The sequence below is a fragment of the Doryrhamphus excisus genome, chromosome 8, assembly GCF_030265055.1.
Source record: "Doryrhamphus excisus isolate RoL2022-K1 chromosome 8, RoL_Dexc_1.0, whole genome shotgun sequence".
In the NCBI taxonomy this organism is placed as follows: Eukaryota; Metazoa; Chordata; class Actinopteri; order Syngnathiformes; family Syngnathidae; genus Doryrhamphus; species Doryrhamphus excisus.
Window position 1 is genome coordinate 8663310 of NC_080473.1, and position 25587 is coordinate 8688896.

General features: G+C 43.1%; 2 protein-coding genes and 1 long non-coding RNA gene across 7 annotated transcripts; 1 reads left to right on the forward strand and 2 right to left on the reverse strand.

Moving 5' to 3' along the window:
* Window positions 1-142: 142 nt before the first annotated feature.
* On the reverse strand, window positions 143-8331 carry c8h19orf47 (chromosome 8 C19orf47 homolog). Of its 2 annotated transcripts, none has more exons than XM_058080298.1 (8): window positions 8241-8331; window positions 6851-6938; window positions 6616-6730; window positions 4866-4947; window positions 4657-4782; window positions 4499-4573; window positions 2600-2673; window positions 143-2517 (listed from the first exon to the last, which is right to left on the reverse strand). In XM_058080298.1, exons 1-8 carry the CDS (start codon window positions 8257-8259, stop codon window positions 1975-1977), a joined length of 1122 nt encoding a protein of 373 aa, XP_057936281.1. In that variant the 5' UTR covers window positions 8260-8331; the 3' UTR covers window positions 143-1974. The 2 variants fall into 2 exon arrangements, with proteins under 2 accessions (XP_057936281.1, XP_057936280.1); XM_058080297.1 differs by having other exon boundaries at window positions 144-2517; window positions 4424-4573.
* Window positions 8332-8661: 330 nt separating this feature from the next.
* On the reverse strand, window positions 8662-16183 carry fosb (FBJ murine osteosarcoma viral oncogene homolog B). Of its 4 annotated transcripts, none has more exons than XM_058080872.1 (5): window positions 15752-16183; window positions 15442-15599; window positions 13923-14306; window positions 13483-13590; window positions 8662-12466 (listed from the first exon to the last, which is right to left on the reverse strand). In XM_058080872.1, the coding sequence occupies exons 1-5, from the start codon at window positions 15813-15815 to the stop codon at window positions 11894-11896; spliced, it is 1287 nt and encodes a 428-aa protein (XP_057936855.1). In that variant the 5' UTR covers window positions 15816-16183; the 3' UTR covers window positions 8662-11893. The 4 variants fall into 4 exon arrangements, with proteins under 4 accessions (XP_057936855.1, XP_057936858.1, XP_057936856.1 ...); XM_058080875.1 differs by lacking the exon at window positions 15752-16183 and having other exon boundaries at window positions 8662-11985; window positions 12152-12466; window positions 15442-15685; XM_058080873.1 differs by lacking the exon at window positions 15752-16183 and having other exon boundaries at window positions 13953-14306; window positions 15442-15685.
* Window positions 16184-18710: 2527 nt separating this feature from the next.
* Window positions 18711-24137, forward strand: LOC131134609 (uncharacterized). The gene is made up of 3 exons (XR_009131428.1): window positions 18711-19366; window positions 20856-20978; window positions 22896-24137. It is a non-coding gene; the product is annotated as an uncharacterized LOC131134609 (long non-coding RNA).
* The last annotated feature ends 1450 nt before the right edge of the window (window positions 24138-25587 follow it).

A 25587-nucleotide genomic window follows, 5' to 3' on the forward strand; every position in this document is an offset into this window, starting at 1 on the left:
AGCATTGTGGGGGAAAAACACACATACACAACACTCGAGTCGTGAGGGTTTTACTGCAGCCCAATTTAATAAACCGTGAAGTATTCACGTTTTTATTCGACAAAATCGTGTGACAAAAACGTGCACGTGACTTTAAAAAAATGTACAATTACTTAATTACTAATTCAACCGAGTAATGATTAAAAAAAAGTAAAAACAAATACATCATAAACATCTTAATTCCAGTTTCACAGCAGTTCAACAATGCACGATGACGTCATCCGCCGAGGTTTCAAAGAGATTGAACGATAGGAGGGACTAAGGCTGCAGAGTAAGACAGCACCCTCTAGCGGCCATGACATCAATCACACCCTCTTTTCCAATGACGTAACCTGCAGGACACCGACCTGCCCTGCCATGCAGTCTGCACCAATGTACAAATAAACACGTCCAAAACGCGCCAAATAAACAAGTGATCCATACCCAAACCATAAAACACGCTGAGTATTAAAAATGGATTAGGAACCAAAACAAAAGAAAAATTCTACAAATGCCAAAACGGAGCCTATCCCAGCTGTGTAGGGTCTAGTATATTTCTCTATTTAATTTAGGTAGCGGTGGTAAGCGAACGAGTTAACAGACTCGAGCACCCGTACGTTCCGAGTCGGAATTAACTCGTGAGTTTTGAACGGCTCGTTCATGACTCGCACTTTCCCGTATAGGTAAAACGCAGTTGAGTCGCTAGTGAGGAAGAACAGCGTCACTTTTGGTCTTTTCTTGATTATGTATCCCAAACGTGAGTCAGGCTTCTAGTGCTTTGAAGTGGAGTCCACCATAAGGCTAAAAAAAATGCATTTTTGAACATTTGAAATTAAAAGTGCTAACTAAGCAGGGTCGTGGTCTAATTATTTGGCCCAATAATAATTGTGGTCACATGACAACCAAAGGGATGAAGTAAGTCATTTTTTTCATACAATTTTTTGTATTTAATCTTATTACTGTATTTCATACTGTCTGTGTGTACAGTTCGAGCAACTTAGATCTTTAAGTATAATTTAGGACACTGCACACCTACTTGAAATGCAACAAAAAATACACAAAACATTTGTGAATCCTTTGTTTTAATTCTTATGAGGTACTTTTTTTCTCTCTTTTTTTTCCTTTTGTCCTCTTTCAATGTTTCTAGAGACATTAAAACACTTTAAATGTGTACAACCTTAACAAAATTCAAGTGTGAAGTCTAAAAGACAGACAGGTGGATGAGGGTAAAGTGTTGACCCATGACACCGATCAGTGCTTTTAGGTGTAGAGTTCATTTTTCCCACATAGAAAAATATCGAGTGTCATATTGAAGTCAGTGTGAAATCAAGTTTTTGTAAATCTATACATTGCATTTGAAAATATCCGACATGCTGCCTTCAGGTTAGAAGATGATTTAGTATTATAGTAGAAAAGTCGACCAGGAGGTTCGGAGGTATTCATACCTGCAAGAGGTGCAGAACAGTAATCTATCAATGCTGAAAACACACTGTTGCGGGTGGTGAAGGTGGGCATCCTGTGGCTTGTTCTATGACAGACTATATAGAGGTTTTAGACTGCATAAAACGAGAAGGAAAACAAACATGAGATTTTGCATTTCAAAAAACAGTTAAGTATCAAAACAAAGATATTACTATAAATACTGTATCGGGGGTTTGGACAACAGCAGCATCCTTCAAAGGGAAATTGCTAAAAGCTATTAAACTAGCGGTTTATGTCATGCTCATGCCTTAGGCTCATTACTACTTCGATATTTATCTGCTTAAAAGGGGGTGGTGGACCCAGGTATCTCAGTCCAAGCAATAAAATAGACGGTAAAAATGAGGTTTTAGGTGGCACCAAAATTAGAAAGAAAAGCTTATATTGTCCGTACAGAAAATAAAACATCAAACTCCTATCGACTATAATCAATTTGCAGTCCTTGTAAAAGAAAAAAAAAAAAGTTTGGGATGCGAGTTATTTTTTTTTGCTACCCAGTCTCTTAAAAACACTGACAGCCTGGCAGTCCATCTGGGCCCCCGCGCAGTCCCCCGCTCCGCCTCCTCCAGCATTGGTGGTGCTGCTGCTGACTTTACAGCTCACTCTGTTGCCTTTCTGCTTGGCTCGGGGCCGAGTGCTTGTCACTCTGTTGTCCTGCGTGTCAGCCGGAGGAGGGGACACGGTAACGGTGGGCTGGTGTGTGGCGGCGGGGAGTTTTCCCAGTCTCTGAAGCACACTCATTTTTGCAGGGGGGACTCCGTTGGAACACGAGGAGGAAGTGGGCATTTCAGGCGAGGGTTGTTTGAATTTTCCTCCCAGGCGTCGCAGGGTGATCGGGGCTGACTTTTTAGCGGGCTCGTTTCTCACGGAGGGGGGCGTCCTCTTGAGGACACCGGCGTACTGGAGGACAGAGCCTTCCCCATCACTATCGTCCTCCTGTGTGCTTACCGCCTTCTTTCCCGACCTGGGCACCTCCTCCACTTCGTCTGTTCGGTCCAGACGGCTGAACACGCCCGTGGGCTGCCAGGACAGGGATCATGCCAAGTCATCAGGAAGTCGTTCTTTTCACTTTCATCTATGAAGAATGACTGACAGCTCTCACCTTCTTGGTGCTGGCTGTTGTGTCCGCATTTGCCTCAGCTCCAAGTCTTGCAAACACAGAGGTGCGCTTCAAACCTGTTTGAATCACACAGTAGAAAGAAGACCAAAAAAAAAAAAAAAAGGACTGTGAATCTTTCATGAACCAGTTTTGATGAACCAGTAGCAAAAGCACGCAAACAAACAAAACTTTACTGGATAATTCTCATGGAAACAACTCTTAAGGGTGAAGGGTGAAAAGACACAAGCTCCAATTCATGCCCAGTGAAGCCAAAATGCCAGAAACAGAACAAACCCATAAAAATATAATTTCTTGATGGATTTTTAGTACCCATTATGGATGTCCGATAATATCGTCCCCCAATATTGGCATAAAAATGTCATATCAATCAATATCGCTATGTGTTTTTTTTTTTCCCATTATGAAAACTAATATAACCCTTCAAGCACCAAAGTCGCAAACAAGCAACAATACTGAATTTGCTGTTTATATGATGCCTCATATAGTTCATACTTCACACCAGGAAATGATGGACATCTGTAACTTCAATCTAAGTAACATTTGTGGGCGTATTTCTGTGTTTACCCCCGTGTGCGTGCAACAGCGGGTCTGCACGCAGCACATACTTGAAACCGATGCTATGCTTTGTTTGGGGTGGCAGGACGTGGTGGGTTGTCAAAACACCGGTAATGGAGGGGCGGTTAGTGGGAATGTATTAAAAAAATGCCGAAATAGCGGCAGGCAGACGTGGGAAACTCAGCAGTAAATGTACTGCTGCTGGATTCACCATATCAAACCTGTGGAGTTCCTCAAGCCACCACGCAAAACAGCAAGTATTGTTGTTTAATTGCTGATGTTTAACACATTAGCATCACAACAGACGTGTTAATTCTACGACAGGCGATATGGGTTGATATTGGAGTCGGAAATTGAGAGTTGAACAATATAAAGTAAAGCTGATATACATGTACTATGTGCACTCAGTGGCCACTTCATTAGGTACATGAATCTGGTACGTGCATTATTTAAAAAAAACATTAAACAATATTAGGAAAGCAGGAAGTGAACAAATGTAACAGTTACTGATTGTAAAAGTACCAGATGGAGGGGTAGGATTTAATAAGCATTGCTTCTTCCTACTCCTTTTGGACATGTGGAACTGTGAACTGATTATGTGATGCATTCAATTGTAATCTGATGCATGTTCAAATGAAATAAAACCATTACCATTACCATTACCATTACATGGAGATTCTGCCATTACAAGGATAATACTGCTCAATTTCATTCATGAATTTTCTACCACTTTTCCTCATGAGGGTTGCGGGGGGTGCTGGAGCCTACCCCAGCCGTCTTCGGGCGAGAGGCGGGGTACACCCTGGACTGGTGGCCAGCCAATCACAGGGCACATATAGACAAACAACCATTCACACTCACATTCATACCTATGGACAATTTGGAGTCGCTAATTCTGCTCAGTTTCAGATGTATTAATTTAATAATGTTTATGGTGGTGGCTTTAGTTTGCAGTGGTGTATCACGTCATACTGACAAATGTTTCTATTATGAAACGAGTGGGACAAAAGTAAAATATTTAATAGGTGTACCCAATGAAGTGAAGCTGAAAATCTAAACCGTTACTTCCCGTAAGAAAGGTTAGTAGGGTGTGAAACAAGCGAAACAAAAGAATAGCATGCCATGATTTTTGGTTGGGAGTTTTAGAAGGACCAGAGTGGATGAGTGACTACTTTTAGTACGGATTAGTTGATTAGCCACGTGTTTAGCCGTCATTCGGCGAGGCGCCCAGCCCAACTGGTTCAGGCCTACCTTTCTTGGCCTGCTGGGCCAGGATGCGGCGTGTGCGTGCCGTGGTGCCTTTGGGCATGTTGATGATGTACTTGCCTTCCATCTCCGCTGTCACACGCCGGTGCTTGGTGTCGGACAACCCGTTGCCTTCGTCTGCTGGCTGACTTACAGCTATGGAGGGAGGAAGAAAGGTGGTAGGTGAAATCAATGGATCGGTATGTGGAAACACACTTGAACATAACATTGGTGCTTACCTGCTCTGCTATTCTTGTTTGCTGGCACGTTGGACACCGTGACTGAGAGGCGGTTGTCAGTTCGACGGGGTGGAGTGACTGGTGGGGAGTCATGGCTCAGTGCGTTGGCTATCATACGAGTAGCAGCTGAGAGAAGACAAAGATTATTTTCTAACTGTATGATTATTTTTGGTGGTGCAAAGTTAAAATCGCCAAGAAATGCTACTTACGAGTATTGGCAGTTCTTCTGAGCTCTGCTTTCACGCTGGTCTGTCCTGAGTTGATGGCTTCTGTGGCCATTTTGCACATGTCCTGAATGGGGAATGAGGTGCAAAATGGAGGATTTCGGTTAACATTCCAACGAGGGATGGGGCTGACATAATCAAGTATTGGTATCTGGTTCTGATACCAGCATAATTCATGTAAAAAAATTCCCAAAACCCCTTGTGGGGGAGAACGCAGCAGTCCTCCTCAAACGCGCCACACAACAAAACATCACTACAATATCATACTTGCCTGTAGACAGCAGTGTATTACAGCCTCATATCAAATCAACAATAATGATAATGTAGCAACCTACAAGTAATAATAATAATAATATAACGCGGCGGCACGGCGATCGAGTGGTTAGCGCGCAGACCTCACAGCTAGGAGGACCAGGGTTCGATTCCACCCTCGGCCATCTCTGTGTGGAGTTTGCATGTTCTCCCCGCGCATGTATGGTTTTTCCCCGGGTACTCCGGTTTCCTCCCACATTCCAAAAACATGCTAGGTTAATTGGCGACTGCAAATTGTCCATAGGTATGAATGTGAGTGTGAATGGTTGTTTGTCTATATGTGCCCTGTGATTGGATGGTGACCAGTGTACCCCGCCTCTCGCCCGAAGACAGCTGGGATAGGCTCCAGCACCCCCGCGACCCTCGTGAGGAAAAAGCGGTAGAAGATGAATGAATGAATTTATAACCCACTTTACATCACATGAATGATCTCAAAGTGCAACAGTTACAATAAAAGAATAAAAGTTAACAGCAAGTGTCACAATAACACAATAAGAACATCCAAAATTAGTAGAGCAGTCGAGGTGGAAATTACCAAAGGCAAACTAACACAACCAAAGACATTAAATATGCATTAAAATAGGCAAACTATGTAAAAGCTTTTCTAAAAAGATATGTTTTTAATACCTTTTTAAAAACAGTCTAATGTCTGTGGCGCCCTCAGATAATCGGGGAGTCCGTTCCACAGACTTGGGGCAGCTGTGCAAACGGCGCGATCGCGGAGGATAAGTTAACAGAGAATAGTCATTTTTTCTGCATTGCTGCAGTATCCATCAGATAACAGAGCTAGTTAGCTCTATGCTAGCTTGTCATCGAGCGTCAACGTGAGAGTTGTCAAAGAAAAATTATACGAGATTTATATACGTTTGCGTGAAAATACTACCCTAGTTTTGTTCGCTTTGTACGGACTTATTTCAGTAGCAAAATGCGAATGAAATGGTTGAAAAATGTACTCGCACCATTGCTACCGTTTTATTTTTTCCCCCACTCGCACAGTGTAATTTCTTGGCGCATATGTGGGTGAATTAGTCGCACTGTACAGCCCTGTTCTGTACTTTTAATTTCATTCCAGAGGGGACTGAGGCCAGCTAGAAAAGCAGACCGCAGCAGCAAAGTGGAGACTGTGGAGTATAATACTACAGCTTTCAGACTAAAATAACTTTAGCATGTGTGTTTATTTTGTTATTTCTAGCCATGTATCCCCAAATGTTATAATTATGCAGCCACAATGAAGCTGCTTAATGGCTTACACATGGTGGCCTGACACAGCGTGCATGGCAAGCAGGCTGACCTGACTTAGCAACAGTACCTGCGATGGTACTGGATTTATCAATGTAAAGTGTCAAGAAAAGAGTGCAATGGAAACGGGGCATACACAGAGACTTACACAACATTGCAAACAATACCAAAGGTGGGATCTCACCTGCCTGTGGACGAGTTTGGCGTGTTTGAGAATGGCAATGATGTCACCAACAACAGTGATGCCGAGGTCCATCATGATGTCCTTACTCAGGTCCATCAGCATGTTCTTTTGAATTCTGTAGTAACAAACGGAAAACATTTTTGTTGTGCATCATCCAGAATGTTAATAGTGTTGACATTTTGATTCGTTTTGCAGTGGAAAGCCAGCATTGAAAAAAAAACAGGATATAGATTACCGGTTATCCACAAAGGAGACTGCGTAAGTGACAGCGAGGCCGGCTGGGATCCCAGCATCCTTGAAAAACTGGATCCACTCTGAGGTGGCTTCAGAGGACAGACATATTGCAATCGATTAATCATGGTCATTTACCAGTAGCTTCATCCATTAAGATGGAAAATTGATTTTTCAATGATGATGTTGCTATGACGCCAGTGGTTAGCACGCAGACCTCACAGCTAGGAGACTGGGGTTCAATCTCTGTGTGGAGTTTGCATGTTCTCCCCGTGCATGTGTGGGTTTTCTCCGGGTATTCCGGTTTCCTCCCACATTCCAAAAACATGCTAGGTTAATTGGCGACTGCAAATTGTCCATAGGTATGAATGTGAGTGTGAATGGTTGTTTGTCTATATGTGCCCTGTGATTGGATGGTGACCAGTGTACCCCGCCTCTCGCCCGAAGACAGCTGGGATAGGCTCCAGCACCCCCGCGACCCTCGTGAGGAAAAGCGGTAGAAAATGAATGAATGAATGGTGTGAATGTCCAAAATAAAGCATTGGCAACTATTTGTCAGTCAGCTCCAGGCATTGGACTTTAACTTGGATATTTCCCCTTCAGATAATAGGCTAACCTAGCATTAAGTTGCAGTTAACATGCAAGTAAATTGCTAGTACTGTACCTTGCATAGCTATGAGAGTGCATTAAGTGTACAAAAGCATTTCTTTGTTGGACAAGACACAAAGCACTTTTAAACTACAACCACAGCAACATTGTGCAGCACAGTAGAGAGGGAGACAGCAGCAGGCTATGGTTATATGTTATGACACATGCTGCCCACAAGCAACTGGAGGTTATTTATATCCACTTGAAGTCACGTCTCATGGCGGGTGTAAAAATGATGGCAGCAGCTGCCATAACAATGGATCACCTCGACATGTTCATCATGATGCGAGTTGCACATCACAGCGGACAAATCCTCATTTGGAGCGAGTCATCAACTTAAATACACTGTTTATCTGTGGCATGAAATATAACGCCAGATTCAAATAGACATTACATTCGATACTGTAGCTATGTTACTGTATTACTGCATACAGCTAAAAGTATGTACAAGGCCACTCAATGCACTGTTACCCCTTAATGAGGAATTCAACAATAAACCAAGGTCATCCATTTTAGCACCAACATAAGACCCATGTGTTAGCATGGCGCGCTAGCACTGGTTCGGAGGTGGCTATTGTCGTGGATAAAATGGCGCTAGCGGCCATTTGCAGCGTTTTCTGAACGAAAATGCTCAAACGTGTTGCTATTATTCTTAAATCGATGAAGAAGGCGTATCTCGGAGTGGTAGAATGACAAAATATATTAGCAAATAAAAAGATGTGTGAGCCCGGCCCTTTCCTTCTCACCTGTTGTCACGGACGCCATGTTTACTCAAATGTGCAGAGACGTCACCACACCAATGACGTCACTTCCTCCTCCCGCCCTTCAGTGTTGTTGCCAGATAGGAAATGACAAATTGTCGTACCAGAAACTGAAAATAATCATATTGGGAGAAAAAAAAGATCTAGATACCATATTTTACATAGATACAGTAAACATTTATACAATCAATGTACAGCATAGATTATAATGTGGTTTTTATGCTAACTAAAAGCACTGTTGGAAAAAAAAAAAAACTGCCACTGGAAAACACCGCCCTCATCCGGCACGTGAGACAATGCACTTCCGGCGCCCTGTGAAGTTTCTGCTGTAAACTCAGAAACTAAACAAACAATCCACTCACATTTTTTCATGAAAGAAGACAAAAAATCAGTCAAGAAGGTTAAATGTTATTTATTAATTGGTCAGTTTATTGTGGATTTCAATTTATTGTAAATAGCAAATAATTCTGTTAACATTTCAAGTAGTTACCCACCACCCACAGTCTCAAAAATGTGGAAATTTACTGGATTTGGATAATTGACTGAAAATATTATATTAGGTAGATATTTGATTATATTCCAATTGAATTTTGGAGACAAAGTACTGTATATACTGTAAGTTATTATGTGAACAGACGTTTGAAGTGGGATTGTGGAGTTGAGACTACATATTCAAATATTTTTCATATATGTTGGCCCACTTCAAGCATAATAAGCCTGACATTAAAACTAGAAAAATAATGAATACAGGTATTTGACATTATGTATACGCAGAGAAAAATAATACATCATATCCAACAAAATATCTTTGGCTCTTCACTGCTGTAAACATAACATGTACTTTATATCGTTATTATTGTATTGAATGTGACAATTATGAAAAAAATACAATATCATGATAAGCGAAACAGATGAAACAGTGACACAAAACAAAGGTAACTGTTGCAATAAATTTGTGAGAATAAATTTGAATATTCAAAGCAATACATCATCACACTGGACATACTGTATGGTCGCAGTTTGACCCCCAACTTAAGATTTTGCTACATTATGTTCATCCAAGATCATCGCAGGTATTGCATTTCAAATCAACAATAACGACTGGATATGTGACGAGTATGGAATGATAAAAAAAATACATTGCAACAGTCAAAGCATCATGTAGAAAAATAGGAGCAACTCTTGTTCAGTTGATGCTGTCACAGCCGTTGTGTACAGTACAAGCAGGTTGGTTAGTTAGTGTTGATAAACGTGCCTCCATTTTTTAGGTCACTTTCTTGTATTCATGAAAAGAAATATGTAAATCCAAAAAACAATATATAAATGATTGGTGTGTGTTCAGTGCGAGGGCCTCTCAGGTGTAGTTCACACATTTAATGGTGCGTGTTAATATCAATATTGAGTTTATGACGCAACTACAGGAGATCGCACTGCACTGAAATCACTACTTCTGCTATTGGCTGGAGCCAATGTAAGCTGTGGCACCATACGACATGAAGTCCTCTTTTTTGTCATTATTGGAACGTAGCACCACAAGGAAAGAAATATCTATATACATGAGAACTAGTGAATATGTTTTATGCTTATTCCGACACCAGAACATATTCTTATCACATTTGCATCTTGGAGCGAAACAAAAAAAAAAGGTATCTTCAACATCTAAATACAGTTGTTAATAACTTAACAAAGCGAGGTCCACCCATTGTCTGAGCACCTGAAGCCACATTTGATTGGAAATTGGGTTTAAATTGTGCATTTATTCAAAATAAAGCAAACTATCATCATAAATACGGAAATGAATGAATATGCTTGTCCTTCAAATACATATTATTTGAGCTCATTACGGAACAATAACTTGAAGTGCATTAAGAATATGGTCTGCAAATGTAACTTCAACATGGTCTGACCGGTCGTAACATTTGTTTTTTTGTCATTTTGGCTCGACCAAAGACGGCAGCAACAGTAGCTCTGGGTCAGACCTCACAGAGGAAAAACAGACAAAACAAAAGGCGTCACACCACAACCTTCGAACGTCATCGTTTACGTATCAACATACATCGGCGCTTTTATAAAACATAAATACACATTGCAAGAAACATAGTGCTTTGTGTTAAGGGACACGGCTATTTCTGTTTGAAATCTATCATATATATATATTTCCATTGTCTTAGAAAAATATTCATTTTAAACCTCAGTTACATCAGATTCTTCTTCAAAAATATCCGTTTTCCATCTGCAAGACATTCATACTCAACAATCATAATACATACACTTATATAGTATATATACATGACGTAAAAGCTTTTTTTAAAAAACGTGTGCACAACATGCCTCCAAAGTTGCCACATGAAACACAATCAAATCATAGAAAAAAATAGTACAATGCAACAATAAGAGCTGGAGGTTCGGGGGCAATAGAACAAGGCACGAGTAAAAGCAGAACAATCAAACACATAAAAAAAGACATGAAAATATGTAACACGTGTCACTGGAACTGGAACGTACAAGGAAAAAAACAAATGGTACAAATTCACAGGCAAAGAGAGAGGACGCTCAACACAACGTCGGCCCCCCCGGGATGCTCTCCTCTTTTTGTTTTCTGGGTCTTTGCTGTTTGTGCTTAGTCGCCAATACAACCTCACTCAAGAAAGAAATAAACAGGGCAGGTGCCCAATGCTTTGGAGGTTGTCTGGATCTTCACGTCGAGGGTGGGGGGACGACACACAATGCAAAAGCGATGATGACGTCTTTAAAGGGTCAAGCTGCCATAAAAATTGGCTAGAGCAGGATCTTGTTCTTTTTTTATGTGTTTTTTTAGCTTTGCATTGAGCTCACAACAACAAACATCCATGGACAGAATGGGTGTCATCCATCATCCCAGCACTTCTTCCTTTGTCTTCAGATCCACACAACATCATAGTGTGGCTCCTTCAAAGACCTCCATCTTACTTTTTTTATTTTGCATCGACCTTGTGTCCGTGTGTGCAAGCATCCGGCTGCAGCTCCCAGTGAGGGCGTCTCAGGTGAGCTTTTTAGGAATCCAGAATCCTGATCCAGGAGTTCTGCATCTTAACCGAACGGTTAAGGTGGTGTTTGTGTGTTTTCACTCAAGGTTCCAAGGGCTCTCGGGGGTCTTCGGGCTCTCGGGAGTCGAGGACTTCAGAAAGAGAGAGAGAGGGGGAGAAACACAAGAGACAGAAGAAGAGAAAAAGAGATGCTGGCACGGCAGAGGAATTGTTAAAAAAAAAAAAAAAGAGAAGCAGACCCCTTCCAAGCAAAAGTGGATGAAGGGATAGCGGTGGTGAGTGCGACTATCTCTCCTCCTTTTGGTCAAAAGAGGAGGGAGGGAGGGATGGAAGAGCGGATGAGCGAAGGCGGGACGACGCTCAGAGGGAACAAGGTGGGGGCACAGGTGCAGTTTTCTGATGACCGAGTCGAGTCTAAATGCGTATCATAATGTTGATTTGTTTGATTGACAGCAATTCCACCGCCACGCTCAGTTGGCACGGCTCTTTCTCGGAATGCTTTCAATTTTTTTTGGTGTCTTTTACTCAATCTGTAAGACTGCTCAAAGTGGGGGGCGTCACCCCGTACTGTCAGCAAGCGTAAGTAAGATATGCGCGTGTTTTGTCGGTCAGTCAGAGCGCCAGCAGAGAAGGCGAGTTCAAGGAATCAGATGACTGCTCGCTACTGCTGTTCCGATGGTTGGCACTGACCCCGCAGGCTCCCTCTGGGTAGGTGAACACAAATGAAGATGTGTATGAGGTGCTGTGGCTGGCAATGGCCGCATTGTCATGGTTACCACCACCACCACCACCACCGTCGCCGGCCATGAGGCACAGCCCGCCAGGCGCCAAAGCCTCACTCGGGCCATAGAAAGAACGAGAAAACTCTACCTCCTGCATCATCCCCGGCTGAGGCTGTTGCTGGACTTGCTGCTGTTGCGACTGTGAGGAGGCCGGGTGGCCCGTTGTGTATGTGGCGGGAAGATAGAAAGAGTCTTCCTTCACCGCCAAGCTCACAATGGAGGGAGGGGCTTGTAAGGTCGGGGCGGGCAGCGGCGCCGAGCTTGGCTGGGGTTGCTCCTGGTACAGGATCTTGCAGTTGGGCTGGTGGGCCACCAGGACAAACTCCAGGCGCTCCTTCTCCTTTTGGAGCTCAGAGATCTCGGCCTCCAGCTCGGCCTTCTCCTCCTCCAGGTTATCGGTCTCCTGTGGAGGCAGAGTGTGGAAAATGCTGATGGCGTTCCTAAGACGTGCTAAGAAGTTGATGAAAAAGCAGCCGACAGGTCAGCTGTGTGTTATTTGTTGCAACATTTCTACTTTTCCTCCATACTTTTCCTCCATTTTTGCTAATTTTTCTTCTGTTGTTTTTTTTTCTAAGTAATTGCTTTACAATGTGTCCCTTGGGCCTCACTTTGGACACCCCTGCACTACACTTTATTGGGTAACCATGCACAATCAAGTGGGGTCCAATTAAAGCTCTGTTGTCCATCTATAATGTACATGCTTGCTAGGCAGAATTTGTGGGTAAAAATTGTACTACACCAACCATGCCCAGAATTGAATTGAATACCGGCTCTCTATATTAAAAAATTAATATTCAGTGCATTTCAGAAAAAGAGAAAAATTATGGGCACAGGCCCCTTTGCCCATGATGAGCTAATAAAACCAAAACATTGCACAGTATTGTATTACAAAATGAAGAAGTACTATGATTACAAATATAGAACCTTTGATACAAACATTTTGGATCTCATTGGATTTGTGTAGGGCTGCACGGCAATCGAGTGGTTAGCACGCAGGCCTCACAGCTAGGAGACCCAAGTTCAATTCCACCCTCTGCCATCTCTATGTGTAGTTTGCATGTTCTCCCTGTGCATGCGTGGGTTTTCTGCGGGTACTCCGGTTTCCTCCCACATTCCAAAAACATGCTAGGTTAACTGGCGACTCCAAATTGTCCATAGGTATGAATGTGAGTGTGAATGGTTGTTTGTCTATATGTGCCCTGTGATTGGCTGGCCACCAGTCCAGGGTGTTGTACCCCGCCTCTTGCCCAAAGTCAGCTGGGATAGGCTCCAGCACCCCCGCGACTTTCATGAGGATAAGCAGTAGAAAATGAATGAATGAATGAATGGATTAATGTAGGTGTGCCTAATGTTGTGGTTGCTTGAACGTTACACATTCATTAACGCTGGAAGCAACACTGTTAAGTGGGCCAAGCTCACCGACTGCAGTCTGTCTGTGAGCTCCCGTCTCCGGTTTCTGCATTTGGCCGCAGCCAGTTTGTTCCTCTCTCGACGGACACGGCGCTTTTCTTCCTCCTCTGGAGACAGCTAGGATGAAGAAACAGAGGGTTAAGATATGTTCCTGTGAGCTGGGAGTAGTCATAGTGTCTGGGAGTGGTATTTGTATTATGTTGCGGCTGCATGTGGTCTAATCCAGGGGTTTTCAAAATGCAGTTGGGGCCCCGCCTACGCCCCCGATTTTGAAATTGGCATGACTCAAGTCAGCTTTTTTCAAGCTTCTGTGCCATGTGGCCCTTCACAGGGGAGGCCCACCTCACACTTTAAAAACCCATGCTCTAATGTAACTGTCATGGAAGTGATACTGAATGTGTAAAACATGTGAGGGCAAACAAACAAACCCTCCAAGCACACACACTTACTAACACACCAACATCTCCGTCTTCACTCACAGACTCGTCTCGTGTGCGACGACTACGGGCCCTGGACTGGCGGATGGGGCCCGGAGTCGGACCGGGAGTGTCTGAACTCGGAGGGGTGAATCGAGACCCGGAGGAATAACTCGGACCCGGCATGTCATACGGGTCAACCAGTAACACCGGCTGGGTCATGGTGGAGGTGCCAGTGGTGCCACTCTGTCCCGAGGCCTGGGAGGAGATGAGCGTGGGCTGAACCATCCACTGCAGGTCCTGGCTGGTGGTGATGGCAGTGACGGTCGGCACAAATGAGCCGGGCATCTCCCCTCCGGCACTGGATGTTGGCCCGCTACCCACAATGCTCAAGCCAGGTCCGGCTGACACACACTCCTGAACAGGAGACACAAACACATCGTCTTTAAAGGCACCGCATGGAGGAAATCACCGTTGTATCACAGTACTTTATCATGGTGAGAATTCCACTACCTGTCAATCAAATTATTCTATTCTATATGACCCGCATGTATTCACTCATGCAGCCATCCATTTTGGACTCTATCCCGGCTGACTTCAAGTGGAAGGGTAAACTTTGGAATGGTCGCCAGCCTATCACAGGGCATATATGGAGAACAACCATCCACAATCACTTTCACACAAAGCTGGAGTCTCCAAAGAGACATGCTTTTGGGATATGTGAGGAAACCATAAACACAGAGAACATGCAAAATCTACACAAAAGACATTTTAACCTAAATTTCTGAACAGTGAGGCTAAACACAAAGTGCAACCCAACATGTTTCCAATAATAAATAAATTCCTGTATAAAGTGTAAAAAGCCAATTTACAAAGTAAATAACGTGCAAATTAAAAACAAAATGAATTAATTTCATTAATTCATTATTCGAATTCCTTAATGTATTTTTTTACACAACTTTCACCAATAGGACTGTATCTCTAAGCTCAGTTTTCTGTTTTTATGTGTTTTTTTTACTTGACAAACAACAGGGTTGACTTATTATTCCCTCAACAGTCGCCATGACAGACAGCTCTCTGCCCGGGTTTGTCTCCTCCCGCTTCCTCCTCCCCCGTCACACCCCCGGTGTTCCCCTTGACAACGCGACGTAGCATTCCAAAATAGACCGGCCATTTACGTCACCGCCTCAGAGAGGGAGAGAGAGTGGTCCAGCAGCGGGAAAGGGGGCGGAGCTTCGCTAGTGACGGAGGGAGGATTGCAGCTGTCACCCGGCTGCACGACGAAGTCGAAAGCACGTTTCCACAGCGGGAGACCTTCCTAGCAGCCGGTACCGATTATTTTTTTGTAATCTTAATAGACATTCCACGCCGTTCCATTCTTGTACGTTATTATTCTAACATAAAAGCGTACAGTACATGTCGATGCTGGCGAGCTAACGAGCTAGCTATTTCCGGTCGGCTGTAGCACACGCGCGACACCCATATCAAACATTAAGATTAGCTTACTTCATTTAGCTTTGCCTAAAAAAAAAGTAACTTTTAATATGTTTACCTGAGGAGCACTGGTGGTCGGCGGGCTACCAAAGGAGTCCACGGAGGAGAGGTACTGGGACTCTATGGACGGAGAGGAGCTTCCACGGGAACCGCTGTCGTGGTCGCCGGGGAACCCTTGGTACATTTCCCCGGGGGGACCGAAAGGGAGCGTGGCACCTAGAGTCGTCAACATTTTGTGTGTGTGTGTGTATATATATATATATATATATATATATATATATATAAGCAGCATACATAAATCAGTTTGCTATATATAATAAACACTCGCTATATTACACTAAACTGAGTTATTTGTTAATACAACTCACCGTTAGTAGTCTTTTTGCTGGTTCCGGGTGAGCTGCTCCTGTTGTCTTTCCAAAAAAGTTGCATGAAGAAACTTTTAATCCACTTCCCCGCAAACAAAATAAATGTCCTCGGTTCCGCCCTTCCTTACTGCGATAGATCCATAAAGTCCGTTTGGCGGCGAGACCCGGCGGATGCAAGATGAAATTACGGTACAAACAAGCCGATTTTGTCTTATGAATGAATCCTCCTTGGGTAAGCCTACAACCGAGGCATTTAAGTCCCGCCTCGGGGTTCCGCTGACGTACATGCCCATATTTGTGCACTGCTGTTGTGTTTGGTATCCTTGGTGACGTCGAGGGATTCCCTCTCGCGCTGAAAGGCTCCAAAACCTTACCTCGCCGGTGGATAATAATAGATGTTTCCTTTTTAAAAATATAATTTCAAACGCAATGGTTATTTTTCACTGTCTGACTATTTCTGACAGGAAACTTCCAGATTTATAAGTGTTGCAAATATTAGAACATGTTTATGTGGACGTTATGTTTTTTTAACCCATATACACAGGTGGAAATAATTACTGACACTTTAATTACATGATTACTAAAGTACAGGTAAAGTAAAAAAAATACCTGATGTAAAATATACTCATGGTGAAAGTATTTTAAATCCAAACTACAGTAGTAGTAGGAGTTTTGGACTTTAAAATACTTTTACACAGCATAAGTTATTATTGGTTTTAGTGATATATTAGGTGTAAAAAGTTGTAAATAATCACTCTGCTAGAATACCAATCACTTATGTGTACTACTAAGCAATTTAAGTAACCTCCATCTAAAGTACAGTGGTTTTCGTCATTAATCAGCTCTAAAAGGCCAGAAAACCAAAATGTATATTATAGTTTTACATAGAGAAAACAAAGTGAAATGCATATAAATGACAAATGAAGTGAACACATATCATCAGAAATATGCAGTATGCTTGAGCGCCTCGTTGCAGTGGGGGAATGAGACGGATACTGAGTTGTTAATTGTTCTGTGTGTGTGTGTGTATTCTAAGAATAAACAAACCACACACATACAGATGATTACATGATTCCCTGACCATAATCTGTCTATAGTAGCCTAACTCTAAAAAGAATCACTATCCATTCTTCACCAGTCACAAGTGCATGGATGCTTTGTTTTGTGCACTCAACTAATTTGTGGACAAAAAGCGAGATATATTTGTAGAAATATTTTTTGTCAAGTACTAGTTCTGCTGTATGTTCTTTTAAATTAGTGTAAAATGGTGTAGTCTTAGCAGTTGTAAGTTTGAATAACAGCTTCCTGTGTACTTTCTGTATGAATCGAGTAAGTGCCTCTTAAATCCCTCTGCAAAGATTCTCAGCACACACCCACGGGAATCCTTACAACCTTCACAAAGGGAGATCCTTTTCATTTACGTACTTGAGCATGTCCTGTAACCTGTAGTCTGGATTGAAGCCAATATGAGTAATGTACTGTTTTTCTAAACTGGGATAAACATAAATGTAAAGTAACCAACAGGCACAAGAAAGGGACACAAAATAACACAATAAACAGTGTGTGTGCTAATTTAGACGTGTCCTGTGGGCAGCAGTGACGGAAATCAGATCCTGTCAAAGACACACACACACACACACCAAAGTGATTCATGATGGTGGCCTACATGCAGGGGTGGACTCACTATTAGGCAAAACAGTGCAATTGCCTGGGGCCCCAAGATTTCCAGCCCCCCCCCCCCCAAACGTCTGATAACAACCAATTGATTTTTTTCTTCAATTTATGGCACATACTGTTTTAGTCTTAATTCACAGGCTTAGATACAGTAGATAAAGCTGAGAGTGACGCTTTTCATCACAAAGATGTGAGTGTTGCTTAATGTTCTTATGAATTACGGTAAAAAAAATGTTGAGATGATGCGCTTCTTAGGTATTAATAATAATAATTCACTGGGATTTTTTAGGACCTTATCTAGTTCAAGAAATTCTTATGTATACACACTTGGATGATAAGCATTCATATTGGAAGTAGTTTTTTTAACATACTTGCATTTTGTAAAAGAAATATATATATATCGAGCGGTCGAGTGGTTAGCGCGCAGACCTCACAGCGAGGAGACCAGGGTTCAACTCCGGTTTCCTCTCACATTCCAAAAACATGCTAGGTTAATTGGCGACTCCAAATTGTCCATAGGTATGAATGTGAGTGTGAATGGTTGTTTGTCTATATGTGCCCTGTGATTGGCTGGCGACCAGTCCAGGGTGTAACCCGCCTCTTGCCCAAAGACAGCTGGGATAGGCTCCAGCACCCCCACGACCCTCGTGAGGAAAAAGCGGTAGAAAATGAATGAATGAATATATATATATATATATGTGTGGAGGACCGCAATGACTTGGTTTGCTTTGGGCCCCCAAATGACTAAATACGCCCCTGCCTATATACAACACCAGCAGCAGGAATGCGGCAGGTGGTTCGGTGGGGGTAGTTGATGATCCATTCGGGAATTCGAGGTGGCATCACATGAATGGAAAAAGTACAATTCTACGTTTTTTTAAGAGTTGTGGTGTAAAACAAAGCCGCGGTGCGTGAGTATGTGAACAAGGGGGGTAGTCAGAGCTACAACGTCAGACATCCACGGAGGACGTGATTTGAGCCGGTTGGTACCGACGCGACGGACCCGGAATGACTCCTGATTGAATCACACGTTCTGAAGGAGGCATGACTGAATGTCCTAATGGCGTCACATAACCAGATGAAGATGATTGTAAAACAAATAAGCAACTACCACGGCAACTGTTTACTAATCACAGTATGCCAAAAGTGTATTGTTAAATCAAATGCGGAGCGTACGGTCACCATGGATACACCGCTGCTGCCGCCGTCTCGTGTGTTGTGCCGCCCAGCAAACGGTTTCCATGGCGACGAGCTGGCAACGACGCGTCTTCCGGGTTCTGTCAGGACGCGAAGCGAGCGCGCTGATTTTATTAGTTAATGCTGCCCCGACTGCGCGTTTAACACCACCATTCCCCACGTCGCACTAGTGCCAACAAATATGATTTACGTGTTTATTCGTCACTTGAGTGGTTTCCATGCTGTATATATTTGTTTCCACACGCGAGGGAAGCTAGCTAACTAGCATGCTAGCCTAGCCAGGCGGTTAGTGTCTCTGCACACTATTTGTGGTCGTTTTAAAAAGTGTATCCTCTGTGTTTGTTTTTTTGCAACTAGTGGTAGTCTAGACTCCAGTTAAGTCGGATTCAAACAGACCCAGTGCTGCCCAATTTCCCCCCGACGTGCTTTGTTTTGCTTGTCTCTGTATCATAGCATACTTTCGGGAAGTTACTAGCCTGCCGTCGCGCTCGTGAGGCCACCCCCTGCTTCCTATTGGAAGGCAGGCCGTGTTTGTGTGCTCGTCCTGCCCAAAATATTTGTTACCAGGCAACGGTTAGGCATGTCCCACTTCGGAGTGTTTTTTTGTTTACACCCCTTCTGGCTCTAACAATATTACGTAACCCCACAAGGCTTCCCTCTTTCACCCCACCGCTGTGCAAGAAATATGATCGCCCTCTGTCATCAGCCAACCAAAATGGCCCTGTTTACCCCTGCTTCCACTTTGTAAGGCTGTGTTCACTCAGCGTTTTTCATAAGCTTGGACTGTAACTGCGGTTGGGATTGTTTACAAGAAAGCTACTCTTCACTTAACGTTTAAGACAGTCTTTCATTAAATATCCCATTGCAGCATTGTCAGTTTGAGAAAACCCAGCTTGCGTAATGGCTGACACTAAAATGAGGTTAGACAGCTAGGTGACAATGTCTATCTCACCTTTTGTCAACATGTAAGGTCACTTGTTTCATATTCTATGATGTATGTTAGCTTTTTTGTTCCATCACTTCAAGCGTCCCAAATTGAAGCATAAATGCAAAAATTAATGAACGTTTCAGTCATAAGATTTTCACTGTTTTCTGATATTGTTGCAGTTTAAGACTGCACAGTCCACATCTTCACATCTATTTACATACAAACTGGATTAGAATTAGGATTAAGTTATTCAATGTATTATTTCCATCAAACACAATCTGGTTAAGGCAAGAGGTTGATCTGTTTAGTTTGTTGGTTAAGATGATGCTAAAACTACATAACACAGTTTCTGATAAACGATGCACAGGCTGAGAAAAAGCCACAGAATTTTGCAGATCCGGACAAAGGAGGGGGCTCAAGTTGGGCAGTGACCCACCAAGTCCAATAAATGTGTGCTTTTTAAAAAATAAAAAATCCCTTGTATTGTAGCAGGCGGCATGGCGGTCGAGGGGTTAGCGCGCAGACCTCACAGCTAGGAGACCAGGGTTCAATTCCACCCTCGGCCATCTCTGTGTGGAGTTTGCATGTTCTCCCCATGCACCCATGGGTTTTCTCCGGGTACTTCGGTTTCCTCCCACATTCCAAAAACATGCTAGGTTAATTGGTGACCAAATTGTCATTAACCCCATGATAAAAATGTGTTTCTTATGATGTGCCCATTGCTGAAAGCTTTTTAATATGGTGCATTGACGTCAGCTGCCTTGTCTTTTGCATAATCCTTTCAATTTCTCATATAAAAAATTAGCATATAGATTTGAATTGAGGCTGCACAGTGGAAGGAAACCCAAATTCAATTCCACCCTCGGCCATCTGGGTTTTCTCCGGGTACTCCAGTTTCCTCCCACATTCCAAAAACATGCTAGGTTAATCGGCGACTCCAAATTGTCCTTAGGTATGAATGTGAGTGTGAATGGCTGTTTGTCTATATGTGCCCTGTGATTGGCTGGCCACCAGTCCAGGGTGTACCCCGCCTCTCGCCCAAAGACAGCTGGGATAGGCTCCAGCACCCCCGCGACCCTCGTGAGGAAAAGCGGTAGAAAATGAATAAATTAATGAATGTATTGTAGCAGTTAGCATTCAAATACTCCCCCATGTGAGTCGACATGCCTGCCTGTCTAAGCCCAGTCTTGTGGCTACTATGCTAACATCTACTGTGTGTTTCATGCAGCACAGTATCAGCATTAGCTTGCTTTGAGCATGTACAATATAACCGAGGCATATTCCTTTGGCTTTTGTTTTTACAAGGGCCAGATACTCGCCGAGCAATTCCGCCAGCTCTCCAGGATCCTTCAGTAAGGACAGTTAAACCGTCAAAAGATCCATGCTGACTGCACAAGGACGATTCCCATGGCCTGTCTCAGCGTGAATGTGAGTGCAAAGAGTTTTTTTTTTTTTTGACTTTCCAGTTTTTCTTGTTCTCCGTGCAGTTTGCTAAGACGCTGTTGGGCTAGCCCGCTGGTGCGTCCATGACGTTCATATTAACGGCTTTACAATGGTGCAAACCTCAGAACGTTCTTGTAGACTAAATGATCATGGTTGATTGCAGACCTTTTGTGCTTTTTTTTTTTTGCTGTGACTAATAATAAATTCATCCTCGAGTAAGAACTGCTGTTCTATACTATACTAATATATATACACAATATACTAATACCTACTATTTAGCGCGCAGACCTCACAGCTAGGAGACCAGGGTTCAATTCCACCATGCATGCGTGGGTTTTCTCCGGGTACTCCGGTTTCCTCCCACATTCCAAAAACATGCTAGGTTAATTGGCGACTCCAAATTGTCCATAGGTATGAATGTGAGTGTGAATGGTTGTTTGTCTATATGTGCCCTGTGATTGGCTGGCCACCAGTCCAGGGTGTACCCCGCCTCTCGCGCCAAGACAGCTGGGATAGGCTCCAGCACCCCCGCGACCCTCGTGAGGGTCAATACCTCACAATACCTACTATTGTTATCTGTTTGTGTAATATCAATTGATCAATCCTTTTACCGTTCCACACTACAAAGAAATAATGCAAATATGTACGATTTGTGCTGATTCAATTATATCAGTATCATATCAGTGAAAAAGTTCTATTGGTACAACCCTGCTATGGACCGTTTTAAAATGTCAACAAAGCTTGCGTTGACCTGACATTTACACAGTATTGGAAAACTTTTACACCGGATTGTCAAAGTTGATGCAACGGCAGTTCATCATGAATCATTACAGGTTGTTAGTAAGTGAATAGTTAGCAGTCACCCTTCTCAGATACCAGATGCTGCATCAAAACAATCAAAAGTGTTCCCTTCCAGCTTTGAGACAATCGTCAGCAGTGAGGCGCAGTCTCACATTATTATGCACTGCATGGGAGTCGTACGCCTCAAGTTAAAATGCATTCAGTGGGTTGCAGCTCACAGTGACTCAGACACAAGCAACGCGTCAATCCTAGCCTACTTTCAAGAGGCTTCCTGCCAGTTTGTGAGGCTGAACGCCAGAAAGCGAGATCAGAGGTGGACACAAGCATGTTACATTTGGGCACGCATCATTTTCAGGCAGTGACTCAGTGGGGTTATCATTTTTGCTCAAAGAAATGATCCCTATAGCCTCCATGACATGTTTTGAGACAGACATTTCAGCCCTGTCATGTTTGGGAAAGTGTTGTTGTCATGATCGTCATGCTGGAATGTCCCAGCAGCTCATGACAGCGAGCCAGCATCACCGGGGCTCTCCAAGCGAGGCAGCTAAATTTAATCCAACCATCTGTACAGTTCATTATTTACACCTGTGCTCTTCTCTGATGGATTATTTTCACTAATGCATTATGGAAGTTTGCGTTCATTCATTTTTTGAAAGTGACAGAAAAGCAGCCGAGCGGGACTTTTAATACTCACTGAGGTATTAGAAGCAGCAATATGTTATGTGTCATTTGAGCTTTCACATTTATAAATCAATAAAGTCAATTGTTTGTCACTTAATGATTTCATTTGACGTCGACAGCTAAGCATGGCTGAGCATGATGCGTTAATGAGTTTGCCAAAATGAATTCCAAGCATGTTTTTGCTGCAGGCTTTTCGTGTATCGTATATGCAAGCACGCACAACTGACAGCGGCAGGTCAATATTTACTCTCCATAACACCAGATCATATTCTTCCCATCTGTGATCGCTGAGGGACTCTGTGACGCTTCATTAAGTCTAATAATATAGTAATAACCTATAATAAATAATCACTTAATATATATCCTATATGAAGATTAATTAATTCATTCATTCATTTTCTACCGCTTTTTCCTCACTAGGGTCGTGGGGGGTGCTGGAGCCTATCCCAGCTGTCTTCGGGCCAGAGGCGGGGTACACCCTGGACTTGTGGCCAGCCAATCACAGGGCACATATAGACAAACAACCATTCACACTCACATAAGATAAAATAAATAATGTCAAAGAGGTATTCATTGATTATATCTGATGTCGCCCAAAGTCACCTGACATAGGCTCCAGCATACTTTCCTTATTTATAAAGCAAATATTTTCGAACTATGAGCATAGAAAACCAATTTACAACCTTCTAAATATGTTTTTTTTAACATTAATAGAGCTTACAAGACATTAAATAACACCCCTATTGTACTTTCACACGCATATTACCCAATATAGGAGACACAATGAGAGAAAATCGGTAATTGAAAACATGTGTGTGTTGCAGTACATGTGTTCTGGGAGGGAGGAGAACAGGAAGTGAAGTTGGGGATTCAGAGTTGAGTCAGGGTATACTCTGGCCTGGTCGCTAGTCAATTGCAGGGCACATTTAGACAACACATTTCCTTTATGGACATGCAGAGTTGATTGTGTGCATGTTCCAGATGAATTAAACCATTAACATTCATACCCAAGTACAATTTCGAGTCGCCAATTAACCTAACATGCATTTTTTGGAAGTTGGGAGGTAGCTGGAGTATCCAGAGAAAATACAGAAATGCCCAAATTGAGATTCAAACCCAGATCATCCCCATCTACGGACTGTGTGGCCAACATGGTGAACACCAGGCTACCATGTGATTGTTAGTCTCAAGCGCACACACACACACACACACACACACACACCTTTAAATATCCTAGCTATGACGACTGCAATCGTGCTGCTCATCAAATTTATGCGTGAGCAAGCCGAGTCTAAATTTGCCGAGAAGAAGCCAACTTACGCAATCCTGCCTGCTTAGCCCAGCCCACCAGACCACACCACCACCACCACCACCACCACCACCACCAGCAGCTGCTGGCTTTACAAAGGCTTATAACCCTCTCACTTTCCAACCATCAGATGCCGCCCCCACACAATATACTCTACAACTCGGGCGCTATTCTTGTGGCAGCGACACCCCACCCCCCCGACACAAAAATACCAGCACCACCTTCCCTGAACAGACGCCAATCTCCCCGTCAAAGCATCATTACATCCCACAGGACAGCTTGGGAAGTGGAGGGGTGGGGGGCATCATCAAAGTGCAAAAGGAGTAGGTGGTGGGGAGAGGAAATAAAGAGTGGCACACACAAGCGTGAGGACGTGTCTTGTTGCTATATGACAGTCATCACTGTTGATCATTTGTACTTCATTGTAAGGAAATATGGCTGCTTCATTTGCTGCGATGAAGCATTCCATTCAGTACATTCACTGGTCTGTATATTATTATTCATTCATTTTCTACCGCTTATCTTCACGAGGGTCGCGGGGGTGCTGGAGCCTATCCCAGCTGTCTTCGGGCGAGAGGCGGAGTACACCCTGGACTGGTGGCCAGCCAATCACAGGGCACATATAGACAAACAACCATTCACACTCACATTCATACCTATGGACAATTTGGAGTCGCCAATTAACCTAGCATGTTTTTGGAATGTGGTAGGAAACCGGAGTACCCGGAGAAAACCCACGCATGCACTGGGAGAACATGCAAACTCAGAGAAACACAGAGATGTGTATATTTTTAAGTAAATATAATACAAGCTAATACAGTCTGCTATACAACCTCCAACTAAAACAATTGCATTGGTACAGTAAGCATAGTCTACTATAATTCATAGTTCTTCCAGAATCTACACCTATTCATTTGTATTTCTTGGTTTTAATGTAGTGCATGAATTGGATGTGTTTGTTTCCGAATCTGATCTGGAAGTAGAGACTGGACAGTCCAAATTTTCTCAAGAAAAGAGCTTACTTCAAGAAGTCTCTCAATGCTAAGTAGCATTTTAGCGTGGCTAACATCTCATGTGGCATCTTTTTGTGGTGGGAAACGGTTATTAGCAACCCTGCTCCCTGGAGGCAAGCATTTTCGCTGCATTACTTACACAAAATAAACACAGGACACTGATAAATTGTGAGTTACTGCTTGCTCTTCTGACACCTCCACACAACCAAGTAACATTGGAAAGGCCTCGGTCCATGTTGAATCAGGAACCCGTTGTGCCAGATGGTGGCATTTTTAGGAATTGTAAACAAATGTAGCTTTCCTGTACAAGCCATTGCTAGCAATTGGAGAGAGGAGCAGAGCTTGGGGGAGAGCAGAGAGTTTAACTGACCCGTCTTAAGGAAGTCTGTCCTTCTGTGACATCACAAAGGGGCAGTTTTAAAAACAGAAACAGAGCATTTTGAGCCACCCCAAAGGGGTAATTTCCAAATGCGCAAACCTCATTATTTGAAACTTTGGCATTGTTTAACACGAGAATACAACATTCTAACTACACTTATAGGTCAGAAAAGTGGAAAAAGCATAATAGGTCCCGTTTAAGTCATTTTAAACTTCTTCAAAGACCAGCTCCCAAAAATTCACACTGGCCTATTTCTTTTTAATGGTTGTTTGCAATAATTTGCTTTCTTAAATTATTTTCTGGGGCGGCCTAGTGGTTAGCGCGCAGACCTCACAGCTAAGAGACCAGGGTTCAATTCCACCCTCGGGCATCTCTGTGTGGAGTTTGCATGTTCTCGCCGTGCATGCGTGG

Excerpts from the sequence above, each read along its gene's own strand:
- c8h19orf47 (XM_058080297.1), bottom strand. Across the intron at positions 6,731-6,850 it reads GTCTCCTTTGTGGATAACCG|AATTCAAAAGAACATGCTGA; the intron begins GTAATCTATATC and ends TTGTTACTACAG. Across the intron at positions 2,518-2,599 it reads CAACAGCCAGCACCAAGAAG|CCCACGGGCGTGTTCAGCCG; the intron begins GTGAGAGCTGTC and ends CTGTCCTGGCAG.
- fosb (XM_058080871.1), bottom strand. The coding sequence starts at position 15,675 with ATGCTGCTTATATATATATATATATATATATATATATATATATACACA. Across the intron at positions 13,591-13,922 it reads ACGGAGATGTTGGTGTGTTA|CTGTCTCCAGAGGAGGAAGA; the intron begins GTAAGTGTGTGT and ends TCTTCATCCTAG. Across the intron at positions 12,467-13,482 it reads TCACAGACAGACTGCAGTCG|GAGACCGATAACCTGGAGGA; the intron begins GTGAGCTTGGCC and ends CTGCCTCCACAG.